This window comes from Cnephaeus nilssonii (assembly GCF_951640355.1).
Source record: "Cnephaeus nilssonii genome assembly, chromosome: 9".
In the NCBI taxonomy this organism is placed as follows: Eukaryota; Metazoa; Chordata; class Mammalia; order Chiroptera; family Vespertilionidae; genus Cnephaeus; species Cnephaeus nilssonii.
In genome coordinates, this window is record NC_137080.1 from 55,678,451 (window position 1) to 55,692,008 (window position 13,558).

A 13,558-nucleotide genomic window follows, 5' to 3' on the forward strand; every position below is an offset into this window, starting at 1 on the left:
AAGATGTTTAGCATGTTTAACATTTAGAAACATTATTGGTTTTGTTGCCCTAACTAGTTTTTGTATGTCTAGCTTTCTATGGTTTGTAATGCTTGTGCCTAATGATTTTCTTAAGGTACTTGTCAGGGTACCCTCACTTTATCATTGACCCCCAAAAGCAAGGCAGTGTAGTGAAAGTTAATAGCAGGGACTCTGGGGCCAGGCTGCCTCCCACGGTCTGTGTGTGAAACTTGACCAGATAGTTTTTTTGCTTGTTTTTTTACTTATCTGTGCTTCAATTTCCCCACCTGTTAAATGGGGGTGTATATATATATAAAATCTACCTCCTGTTTGTGTTGGCAGAATTAAATGAGTTAACATGGATCAAGTGCTTATAACCAAGCCTGGCATGTGGTAGATGCTACATGTATGCTTTTATCACTATTTCTAGTTCTAGAATGATTGCAATGACATGCGTTGTACAGTATATGAAAACTGTCTTGATTGCATCTCAAGGGTTGTTCTGAAGAGGAACAGCTTATTGGATGTTTGGATTCATACCAAGGTATTGGAAATAATTTCTGATGCTTTAAATGGTACTCTTATTCACAGCTTTAAAAAAAAAAGAAATACTGTAAAACTCCCTAGCAGAATTAGATACTAAATTTCCCTCTTCTTACCACCTTCACCTGCAAGCCTGTTTGCTGACACAGTGAAACCCGTTAGGTGGGGCTCCCCTCCTCTCCTCCCAGGCCACAGCTTTACTGTTGTCCATATTGTCCCCCGTTAGCTCTTCGAAATTGGTAAATGTCCTTCTCCCCCACTGTGAACTCCAACATTGATATGGAATTTTTTTATTTACAGATAATACAGCAGACACACCAAGTAGTAGAAACTGAGCAAAACAAAGAAATTGAGAAATGGAAAAGACTCGCACAGTTGAAGAATCGTGAGCTGGACAAGTTCCGCACAGAATTAGACTCGATCTTAGATGTTCTGCGGGAGCTGCAGCGGCAGGGGGTGGTTGTGCCCGTTGCCTTTGCGGAGGAAGTGAGTGCGCCACAGTATTAACTAGAACTTCAGACGTCATAGGACCTCCTGGCAGGCCTGATGCGTGGTGGCTGGGATCGTGCCTCGTCAGAGAAGGCTGTTGAAAACAAGTGTTCCCGGATGTTCCCAGAAAACCGCACAAAAGCAACATTTCAAAATAAATTGCTCTTAACCAATAAGAAAAAAAAAAGGAGCATTTAGCATATTTTACTGAAAATCTTTAACCAGTCACGTTTTAAATAATTTACAGACAAATCTCTTTATGTCAGGAGATTAGAATTGGTGAATTTCATAGTAAAAGTTCTCACTTATACGCTAGGTGTGAAAAGAAAAGAAAATTGCACCTACTCTGCCGTCGTAAGTGCCAGAAAAGCAGCTCCTCTTTCTCATGGAAACGCAGGGAGGGTGTGAGCACAGTGGCTTGCACAACCACATCGCCCGTCACCGAGCAGGAGAGTTTCCACAATAACTTGAACAAGAATTATAATTTCTGTAGATAGTGAACTACCTTTGTCACCCGATTTCTACTCCCACCTCTACGTGCCTCATTTTTTTCACCTGCTATAAGTGCAAAATATACAAGTAATAAGAGGATTTGGTTTATTATTTTATGCTACATGTCTTAAATGCCAGTCCATTTTTTGTAACTCCTTCGAGTTGTAGACAGAACATAACATTTTTACTTTCTCTATTTAAAAGGTAATATACGTTCATTAGAAAAAACTAAAAGCATGCACAAAAGCAGCCAGATTGTTATTTTACTTTGCAATTCCCATTTCCAAAAGCAAATAGTGAGTATATAAGATACTGGTCAATTAAAGCCATAGCCACTTTGTTTTCAGATGTCCTAGCCCAGTACTGTCCAATGGAAGTATAATTAATGTGAGCCACGTATTTTATTTTATTGTAGCCACATTTAAAAATATTTTAAATGTAATTAATTTGGAAATTTATATAATCTAATATATTCAAAATGTGAATATAAAAGTTGAGTTTTTACATTTTTTCATACTAAGTCTCCAAATTCTGGTATATTTTACATTTATAAACACATCTCTCCTTGGACTAGCCACATTCCAAGTGCTCAATAACCACAGGCTAATAAATGCAATTCTAGAATAATAATTACAATGTGAAGCACTGTATAAAGGACAGGTGAAACAGGTCTTGGTGGAATTATGGATAGCAAATGTGAAATGTGGAAATTAATAATAAATGCAATTAATGTCAATGTTCAGCATTTTTTAATGTCCTTTTCCTAAGAGGGTACAAAAAGCATTATAACTTGCTATTTTTTTATGTGAAAGAATCTTAATTTAAGTTATAATATAAACTGTTTTGGTTATTATTTGCTCTGTGTGGTTTTTATCTGCAAACCTATTAATTTATAGCTACACCCATTCTCACTTTGTCTTTTTGACGGACTATTCATGGGCTGTTCATTCCAGGCACAAACATGACTGATTCTGAAACACAAGAAGTGCAAGCATCAAATAGATGATTACTTACAGCAAAAGTGCATCCTATTTTGATGAGGATTTTATATTCTGTTTTGGAGTAAGCTGTGCACATGTGAGATCTTCAATTCTATTTACAGATTAAGGATCCATAAATACTTTCAGAACTTTTAGTTACAACTAAAACCAGCAAGAACCATATTCCATTCGTTAGTCAATACACTAAAGGTCCAGGATGAGAACATGGAAGATAGACAACTTTGGACACTTTTATGAAGATTTAAGCTCCAGAAAATATCAATCCTCTCCTACCAGTTCCAACTCCTCACAATGTCATAAGGCATCCATAGGCCTTCCCTTTGGGAACCTCATCAGAATACCGCTGAACACACTTGTGCAGAGAGATTTCTGGGTGAGCCCATAGCATTCTACAACTACTGGCTACCCTGGGAAATCCGGGCTTTAGTATTAGGTCTCATTCCATATTGCAAAAACCCTAAATTTATGACTAAATGTCTAGGTGAAAGCAGTCCCTTTCCCACCCATACCTGTGAGGACTAGTCCAAGATCTGCACGCACATGAAGTAAGAGGTAACCTTACTCAGAATAAGGTTTCTTTCCTATTTGTAGTTACGACAGCCTTCCTGTTCCAAAGAGCTCCTCAGTGGTGAAAAAAGTGAAGTTTGAATGTTTTCTAATCCAAGTTATGGGTAATCCTATTGCAGTATTTGAACCATTTATGGCCTTTCTTCAGTTTCTATAGAAGTCTTTAATAAAAAGCACATGTAGAAGATGTTTTTGTAAAAAAGCACTTTTTTTAAAAAATATATTTTTATTGATTTCAGAGAGGAAGAGAGAGAAACATCAATGATGAGAGAATTGGTATTTTGTGGAAGAGCTACACTCAAGGGGCCAAAGAGCCGCATGTGGCTCGCGAGCCACGGTTTGCCGACCACTGGTTTAAACCATAGGTCCATTTTTCTCTCTCCAGGTTTGCTGAAAGCTTCAATCACAACCACCTAAAGCAGTGATGGCGAACCGATGACACGCGTGTCAGCACTGACACGTGTAGCCATTTCTGATGACACGCGGCCGCTGAGGCGGCCGCATGCTGAGGATGAAACATTTGCGAAATAATGTTTTTTCCTCAAAGTGACACACTACCCGAGTTATGCTCAGTTTTTTGGCGAAGTTTGACACACCAAGCTCAAAAGGTTGCCCATCACTGACCTGAAGAGTACAAACAGGAAGATATTCTTTCCCACCTACATCTACTTTATAAGATTGTGTAAGTAACAGGGCAGCATCAGTAAAAGGAAATCTCCAGAGGAGGAAGAGAAGCACCAAGTTTCATTAGAATAAAAGGAGTTGTTAGTAAATTGTAGAACGAGAAATGGACTAGACTTCATGGAGGAGAAGACAAAAGCAATAGGACAGTCGTACCAAGAATGCATCGTTGGAGCACAAAAGTGACGAGGCCAGAGCACACCAGGAGCGTGGCCCAGTAGAGCCGGTCTCGGCCTGCTCTGCACTTGAACCCCTCCAGGTCGCCTGCCGGTGGGCCCTCCTACCTCAGGGTATTATATCACAGTGAAGAAGTTGTGATGCAGAGGACAGATGAGGACAACGGCACCTGGCCTGTGTAACTCCTTAGAGAAAAGTCTGGAAGGGACTTGGGGAAGGATTTGTGAGGAAGGTAAAAGGGAGATCATGAGGGAAAGAATACTTCTAAAAGGGTGAAACTGGGCCTGCTCCTTAGAGAAGACAGTGAAATAAAGCGGCCTTTGCTTTTTCTCCCACCAGCTCCAGGCAGGCAGTGTAAATAACCACACACGTGCATGCCCTTGTCTTCTGACCTGTTTTGCTCATTATGGCCACGTGCAAGGAGCCTAATGAGAACAGCCAGGTGCTCACTCCCCTGACCCGGGGCCAGAGCCCTCACAGCAGCCCAGTCCCTCACACATAGGAGCTTAGTAAACAAATCGCCTTCTTTTGTCCCTTGACCTCCATCTACAAATACCCCAGAGACCATAGCTACTCCCATATTCATAGCACAACTCTGCTCCCAGCAGGACGGCAGGATAACGGGTCCGCCTCTCGGCCTGTCCTCTCCTCAGGGCCAGCCCCTATTCCCCATTCCTGCCCGAATTACTCACTGTCCTCATAACAGTCAACATGTTTGAAACCAGCTAATGTCTCTCCCTGAAATGAGCTGCCCGCTCCCCTGGGTTTCAACATTAGTCGGTCCTAAACTTTGAGGCATCCTTGACCTTAGTGAATTCAGTGTGCTCTGACAAATTGCCATAGATGAAACAAACATTTCTCTCTCACAGTTCTGGAGGCTGGGAAGTCCAAGGTGGAGAGTCTGGGTGAGGGTTCGCTTCCTGGTTTGAAGATGGCTCTCTCCTGAATCCTCACGTGGTGGAAAACAGCAAGCCCTTCTGAGACTCTCACAAAGGCACTAATCCCATTCATATGAGCTCTGCCCTCCCGACCTCATAACCTAACCACCTCCCCAAAGCCCCCTCCAAGTACGGGGTTTCAATGTGAATTTCGAGGAGGCGCAAACCTTCAGGCCACACATTAGCTAACTCTCCCCAGCATGGAATCAACAAACCTGTAGCCAATTCCTTCAAAATAACGCTTGCATCTCTCTGTCCACTGAAGCCCAGTCACCATTTTACTGCTTGCTTTTTTGATAGAGGTTTACTTGCTTCCTCTACCCAATGCTCTTCTCATTCCAAACAGTCAGCAAAACAGCAGTGCCAGGTAGTTCTTCCTAAAACTAAACCATCACCCATTTCACCCTGCTGTTTTTCTAGGTGTAAATAACGGAATTTTTACCTTAGCCTTCAAGGTACTACTCCGTCTGATCCCAGCCTTCCTCTCCACACTCCAAGACCTCTAAACAAATCCTCCGGCAGTTTTCTATTACTGCTGTAACAAATCACCACAAATTTTACAGCTTAAAACATCATGGGTATGTCATCTTACGGTTCTGTAGGTCGGAGATCCAATGCAGTTCTCATTGGGCTGAAGTCAGGGAATCAGCAGGAGGCTCTAGGACAGAATGTTCCCTTGCCTTTTCCAGCTTCCAGAGGGCACCCACATTCCTTGGCGGTTGCCCCCTTCCTCCACCTTCACAGCCAGCACCTTTCACTTCTCTGAACTTTCCTGCAGGGTCCCATCTCCCTCTGACTCTCAACTCAGCTTGGAAAGGTTCTCTGCTTTTAAGGACCCACGTGATTAGATTGGGCCCACCTGGATAATGCAGGCCTCTTCCCATCTCAGGCGCCTTAACTTAACCACATCTGCAAAGTCCCTTCCGCCATGAACAGTAATATTTTCACAGGCGGCTACCTTGGGTAAGGGAGGGGGGATTCTGCCTTTCACACTCCCCTCATTCAAACCAAACTACTAATCTTCTAACCATGCCATCTATACAGTCACCTCTGCTGTGTCCTCATGCTCGCATTGGACCAAATCACTCCCACCACTTCCTCTGTCCACCACACCAGGTTCTCATGATCACATTCTCCTCTGAATGGAACATATTTTCTGCATCTTATTTCTAATTATTGTTCTTCGTTTACACATGCACACACACACACAAGCACACATTCCCTGTCCATTTCTTTATTTTTGTAACACCTAGAGACATCAATTTCTTAATGACATTGACAATGATGGCACAGGCCTCTCACACTCTTATAAAGAAGGAATCATTGCTACACTGCCACAGAAATGGGCTTATAACTGCTACAATGTTTATCTTTTTTATTTTATATCACTGTAGTTAAGACTTTTTAGGCCATGGATTTTTTTAATAATGTCTTTAATTTTTCAATTACAGTTGACATACAATATTATATTAGTTTCAGGTGTACACCATAGTGATTAGACATGTACATAACTTACAAAGTGATCATTTTGATAAGTCTAGTACCTATCTGACATTATACATAGTTTTTTAAGATTTTAATGTGAATTTTCTTTAACCACTAATCAAGATTCTAGTTTAGGACAAAAATCTAAGAAGATTTCTACCTTCTAACCAATTGTCTACCAGCCCTTAAACACAGGATGCTTTAATAAAGATTAGAGCTGTGCTACACAAATACACAGGACCTGTACAATCTTTGAGGATGTAATTACTAAGGAAGAAAAACAAAATCCATTCATAAGTGCCTTAAACCTCAAACTTCTCACAGGAGAAATCATTACCCACAGTGAGTGTCACATTGACATGGTGCCTGAGTGTGATGAGAAAGCTGATTTTCCTACTCATAGAGTTATGCTGCTAATTTGTTGGATGATAAAACAGTTTTCCCATTTTATTTGTTTCTAATAAGTAAACATACTCCTTGCTGCCAGATCAATGGGCTGAATTTCTCCCATAAGAAGGACATGATTAGCCTGGCCGGTGTGGCTCAGTGGTTGAGCATCGACCTATGAACCAGGAGGTCATGACTCCATTCCTAGTCAGAGCACATGCCCTGGTTGCAGACTCAATCCCCAATGAGGGGTGGGCAGGAGAGAGCAGATCAATTCAATTATTCTCTCTAATCATGGTGTTTCTATCCCTCTCTCCTCCCTTCCTCTCTCTGAAATCAATAAAAACATATATATATATGAAGGACATGATGATACTCCATGCAAAAATTTTTCCTGAGAATAATAGGCTTTTTAAAGGCAAGACTACAACTGCCATTGAGGGCTAGTATAGAGCTGTAAGGAACCAATGGAAATCAGCAGGTCTGAGTTGAGGTACTACTACTGCCCTGGTAGCCAAAGAGATCATAGATAGCTTTAAAGATATGACATTCTCCCAAGAACTCAATGTTGAGGGAGTATCTGAACAATAAATAGATTGACACAGCTTCATATAATTATCACAAGTCAATGAGAGTGTTTTGACGTGTGGAAAATAATTATCCCATTATTCTTTGAAGGTACAGTAATAGCAACAGAAATAAAGGTTGAGAGATCTTGGAGATAACAAAAAATAAAATAAATCCTTCTAAATCTGCTGGGTTCCTTAACAATATGCAGGAAATGAACTCGATGTCTTCTGTAGCCCTCTCTGAATGCAAGGCTCACTCCTACAAAACATAACGCAAGGTTTTTCAGCACACAGAGGGAACGAGTCAAGTTTTCTGATCTTGGGAGGTTTACGGTATGGCAGGAAAGATCAGACAAGTACATAGAGCCAACTGCGAATAAATGCAATAGGAGTGTTATGAAGTGTGAATGGAGTACAGAAGAAAGAAAAACATATTTTGGAAAATGTGGCTTTGGAGATTAATCTTAAGAAATGGGTGGAATTTTGGCAGAACGGTATCTAAGGAAGAAAATTTAAAAGCTGATTCTAAAATTCCTACATAAAGGCAAAGGACCCCCAAATAGCCCAAAACAACTTCAAAAAAAGAACAAAATTGAAGAATGTATACTATCTTATTTCAAGTCTTACTATAAAGTTACAGTAATCAAGAAGGCTGATATTGGCATAAAATAGACAAATAGACCAATGGAACAGAATAGAATATTCAGAAATAAACTAATACATATATTGACAACTGATTTTCAATAAAGGCACAAAGGCAATTGAATGGAGAAAGGATCTTTTCAAGAAATGGTGCTGGAACGACTACATGTCCATTAGCAAAGAAGTGAACAACATACTCAAAAATTAACTCCAAATGGATAATAAAGCTTCATAGAAAACCTAAACTATAAACTTCTAGCAGGAAAACATAAGATTAAACCTTTATGACCTTCAGTTTGGCACAGATTTCTTTGATAGTACAATGAAGCTTAGTTTATTTTGTCAAAGTGAATGGTTTTTCAAAAATTGATAAATTGGACTTTACCATTCTTCAAAGACACTATTAAGCACATGAAAAAACAAGCCATAGACTAAAATAAACTATTTTCAGATTATATATCTGATAAAGTATTCATATCTAGAATAAAGAATTCTCAAAACTCAATAATAATACAAAACAAAAACAAAAACACAATGAGCCAGAGACTGGAAAAGACACTTCACCAAATATATCCAGACGAAAAATAAGCACTAGTCACTAATGAAATGCAACTAAAAACCACCATGAGATACTATTACACACACATACTAGTATTAGAATGGATATCATTAAAAAGATGGGCCTTACAAGATGTTAGCAATGAGCCAGAGCAACCAGAATGCTTATACACTGTGAGAATTTGAAATGATACAACCATTTTGGAAAACTACTTAGTTTTTTAAAAAGATATACACTTACCTAAAAAATAAAGAATTTAAATTAAAAAATAAAAGAAAATGCAGAAGAAAAGTGAAAATAAAAGATATACACCTATCTACCATATAACTCAGACATTCCTCTTCTAGGCACATAAGAAAATAGAAGTATGTATTCATACAAAGACTTGTAAACAAATATTCATAGCAGTTTTATTTTTAATAGCCAAAGTTGTGAATAACCCAAATGTCCATCAATAAGTAAATAGATAAACAAATTATGATTATCCATAAAATGAAACACAGTGAGGAATAAAATGGAATGAACTATCCTATCTAATAATAGAGTAATATGCAAATTAACCATCACTCCGCGACAAAAATGGTGGCGCCCATGGCCACAAGATGGCGGTGCCCAGTCCTCTCAGGCCCACCGAAGTCCCCCAGGCCCAGAGAGGGCTACCGCTGAGAGCCGGCAGCATGCGACCGGGGCTGTTGGCCTGGGAGGGTCCCGAATACCCTTGGCTGATCTGCTCCCAGCCGCAGCCCTGGCCGTTGGCCTGGAGGGCTGCCGCCGCTTCCTCCCCGCCACACCCACATCGCTCCCAGCCGCGACCTGGCAGTAGCCTGGGAGACTGCGAACAACCCCCGTGTGATCTGCTCCCAGCCGAGAGCCGGGCAGTGGGCTGGGAGAAGGAAACCCCCGCCCCGTGTGATCTTCGACTTGGGTAGTGGCCTGGGAGACGGCGCACACCCCGCCCCGCGTGATCTCCCAGCTGCGACCCGGGCAGTGGCCTGGGAGACGGCACACACACACCCCCGCGTGATCTCCCAGCCATGACCCGGGCAGTGGCCTGGGAGACAGCGCGCACACCCCACCCCGCGTGATCTCCCAGCCGCGACCCGGGCAGTGGCCTGGGAGACGGCGCGCACACCCCGCCCCGCGTGATCTCCCAGCCGCGACCCGGGCAGTGGCCTGGGAGACGGCGCGCACCCCCCCCCCCCCCCCGCTCCCCCCCGCGTGATCTCCCAGCCAGCCGCGACCCGGGCAGTGGCCTGGGAGACGGCGCGCACACACCCCCGCGTGATCTCCCAGCCGCGACCCGGGCAGTGGCCTGGGAGACGGCGCGCACCCCCCCCCCCCCCGCTCCCCCCCGCGTGATCTCCCAGCCAGCCGCGACCCGGGCAGTGGCCTGGGAGACAGCGCGCACCCCCCTCCCCCCTCCCCCCCCACCCCCCGCGTGATATTCTCCCAGCCACAACCTGGGTAGTGGCCTGGGAGGCCGCGTGTACCTTCCCCCACCTCCCCCCCCCCCCCCCCCGCCACAATCTGCACTCAGCTGTGACTGGGGCATTGGCTTGGGAGGCTGCACCACCTCCTCCCCCTCCCCTCCTTCCCCCCAATCTGCTCCCAGCCTCGACCAGGGCAGTGGCCTGGGAGAAGTCACACATCCCCTGGCGTGATCTTCTCCCAGCCGCAACCTGGGCAGTGGCCTGGGAGACAGCGCACACCCCCTGGCGTGATCTCCCAGCCGTGACACGGGCAGTGGCCTGGGAGATGGCACGCACCCCGGGCGTGATCTGCTCCCAACTGAGACCCAGGTAGTGGCTTGGGAGAAGGCACACATCCCCTGGCGTGATCTTCTCCCAGCTGCGACCCAGGCAGTGGCCTGGGAGAAGGCACACACTCCCCCGCCTGATCTCCCAGCCGCAACCCGGGCGGATCTGCTTCCAGCTGAGACCCCGGCAGTGGCCTGGGAGATGGCACACCCCCCCACATGATCTGCTCCCAGCTGAGACCTAGGTCCCAGCTGGGAGCAGATCGTGGGGGTGGGGGGAGGTGCACAGTCTCCCAGGCCACTGCCCAGGTCCTGGCTGGGAGCAGGGGAGTGCATTTGGGGTGACCGGGCTTTCAGGGGAGGGCAGTTGGGGATGATCAGGCTGGCTGGGGAACACTTAGGCATAGATCAGGCTGGCAGGGGAGTGGTTAGGGGGTGATCAGGCTGGCAGGCAGAAGCAGTTAGGGGTAATCAGTCAGGCAGGCGAGCAGTTGGGAGCCAGCAGTCCCGGATTGTGAAAGGAATGTCCGACTGCCTGTTTTTAAACAGGCAGTCGGACATCCCCCGAGGGGTCCCAGATTGGAGAGGGTGCAGGTTGAGCTGAGGGACACCCCCCACCAGTGCATGAATTTCATGCACCGGGCCTCTAGTTGATACAATAACCTGGATGAATTTCAAAATAATAATTATGCTGAATGAAAGAAGCCAGACATAACAGAGTACATACTGCATGATTGCATTCATACAAATATCTTGTAAATGCAAACCAATATAGAGTGACAGAGAGCAGGTCAATAAAAAGCAGATCAAAGTTCATTTCTTTGCATATTGACATGTAATCATTCCAGAACTATCTGATGAAAAGATATTTTCCCCATTAAATTCCCCTGGTGCCCATATTGAAAATAAATTGTCCATATATGTGTTGGTTTCAGGGGAAGGGATGGGGGAGAAAGGATTACAAAAGGGCAAGAAAAAACTTTTGTGGTTAATGCATATGTTCATATCTTGATTGTAATGATTTCTTGAGTATTTACATATGTCAAAATATATTAAATTATATACTTTAAGTATATGAAGGTTATTTTGTCAAGTATACTGCAAAGTTGTTTTAAAAATTGCATCTTAGGCCTGGCCAGTGTGGCTCAGTAGTTGAGCGTTAACCTATGAACCAGGAGGTCAAGGTTCAATTCCTGGTCAGGGCACATGCCTGGGTTGAGGGCTCAATCCCTAGTGGGGGATGTTCAGGAGGCAGCTGATCAATGATTCTCTCTCATCATTGATGTTTCTATCTCTCTCTCCCTTTCCCTTCCTCTCTAAAATCAATAAAAAGATATTTATTTTTAAAATTGCAATTTAGTCCTGACCCATCTCCATGCCTGACTAGAGTGAGATGATCAGCCCCTCACCTTACCTGCCTAACAGGAAGGGGAGAAATTGCTCTCATGGAAGGTGACAGCATAGTAGTGTCACTGGATTTTTTGCTCACAGTGTCTGCTGAATAATAAAAAATTGCTAGACATGTGAAGTGTCAAGACTATATGATTGATAATCTATATATATAAAAGCCTAAGTGACCATCGCAACCAAACAGACGACCGAACAGGCTGTGTGGGGTGACTAGGCTGGCAGGGGGGTTAGTGAGGGACGACCAAACGACTGAGCAGCAGGCTTCGAGTGCAACCAGGCCCTCAGGGGGGGGGGCAGTTGGGGGTGACCAGGCTGGCAGGGGGGGCAGTGAGGGGTGACTAGGCCAGCAGAGGGGGGCAGTGAGGGGTGACCAGGCCAGCGGGGGGAGAAGTTGGGGGTGACTAGGCCAGCGGGGGGGGGGGCAGTTAGGGGCGACCAGGCCAGCAGGGGGGACAGTTAGGGGCAATCAGGCAGGCAGGCAGGTGAGCAGTTAGGAGCCAGTGGTCCCGGATTGTGAGAGGGATGTCCGACTGCCGGATTCCCCAGGATTGGGCCTAAACTGACAGTCGGACATCCCCTGAGGGGTCCCGGATTGGAGACAGTGCAGGCTGGGCTGAGGGGACCCCCCCGGGCCTCTAGTGTGAGAATAAGAAACATTAGACAACAAATGTAAGCCCGGGTATCAGGGTAGGCAAATAAAGGCTGTAAAATAATTAATATGTCCAATAAAGTGGAGGAAATAATGGACAAAATAGATGAAAGGATAAAGACTTTCACCAGAGAAATATACTGAGTGGTATGTTTGAGAAGAATCTGACAGATACTCTAGAACTGGAGTTTTCAGTTCTGGAAATGTGGTGAATTGAGCTAATGTGAGTCCCTTTAAAAAGTAAAACTCTTAGTAATATTGGATAAAATACAGCAACAAAAATAACCGTGTGCTAACCATGAAGGAAAAAGAAATTCCCAGGTGACAAAAACAAACAGGAAACTTAAAGCCAGAACGGGAAGCTGTGGGCTGGTGCCACGGTGCCCTGGAGGAAAGGGGTTTTAATCCACATAGTGATTAGGGTTATAATGTTCATTAGGAAGAAGCATTCATGCCTGATGTACTCTCTTGCTTTACTGAGACCCCCTGCATGAAAGTCAAAGAGAGGGAGACTCAAAGGACTCTACACACTGACACAGGAGAGGGATGAGGAAACTGGTGCTATTGGGGTCTCTAGGAAAAAACAGTCTCCCTTCAAAAAGCTAATCCCTAAGCTCACCCTTCATGTGGATGTGGGGTCCTTAGTTGTACTCCACTTAGGGTACAGGGATCTGCAAGCAAACTATAACAGAATTCCAGATTGATCAAATCACTTGGAGCCTAAGGATAAGCAACACAGATTTGTTCTCTAGGGAAACTTTTATAAACTGTGGTTCATGGGACAATCACAGGAAATAAAATAATCCTTGCTAAAGAGAAACTCACACAATTCTACACACACACACACACACACACACACACACACACACACGACTAAGAACTGTCAAAAATAATTAACTGTGAGTAGAAGAAGCAAACCCTAAAACCCCAGGATGCTTAGTATTCCAGAGCCTAAAATTACAGTATGAAACAACCTAAAAGAAAGCCTGAAATAAGTATGGATGAATCATTTTAAAAAATAAATCACAGAAAATGTAATAAACTCAGGACATCATGTAAAAAGAACAGATCATATTTTTAAAAAAGAACAAACAGGCTCTGGCTGGTGTAGCTCAGTTGGTTGGAGTGCTGTCCCATGCACCCCAGGGTCACCGGTTTGATTCCCATTCAGGTCACTACCCATGTTGCAGGTTCAATACCCAAGTGGGGCGCG

General features: G+C 44.2%; 1 protein-coding gene across 3 annotated transcripts in view; it reads left to right on the forward strand.

Annotated features, from left to right (window-relative positions):
* CEP162 (centrosomal protein 162) overlaps window positions 1–2,286 on the forward strand; it is an 84,227-nt gene extending 81,941 nt beyond the window's left edge. For 2 of the 3 annotated variants that reach the window (XM_079780188.1, XM_079780189.1), the window contains exon 27: window positions 844–2,286. In XM_079780188.1, coding sequence (XP_079636314.1) covers window positions 844–1,050 — 207 coding nt within the window. In that variant the 3' untranslated portion in view covers window positions 1,051–2,286. The remainder of the gene's footprint in view (window positions 1–843) is intronic. The other variant, XR_013813959.1, reaches the window with a different exon arrangement.
* Window positions 2,287–13,558: the final 11,272 nt, after the last annotated feature.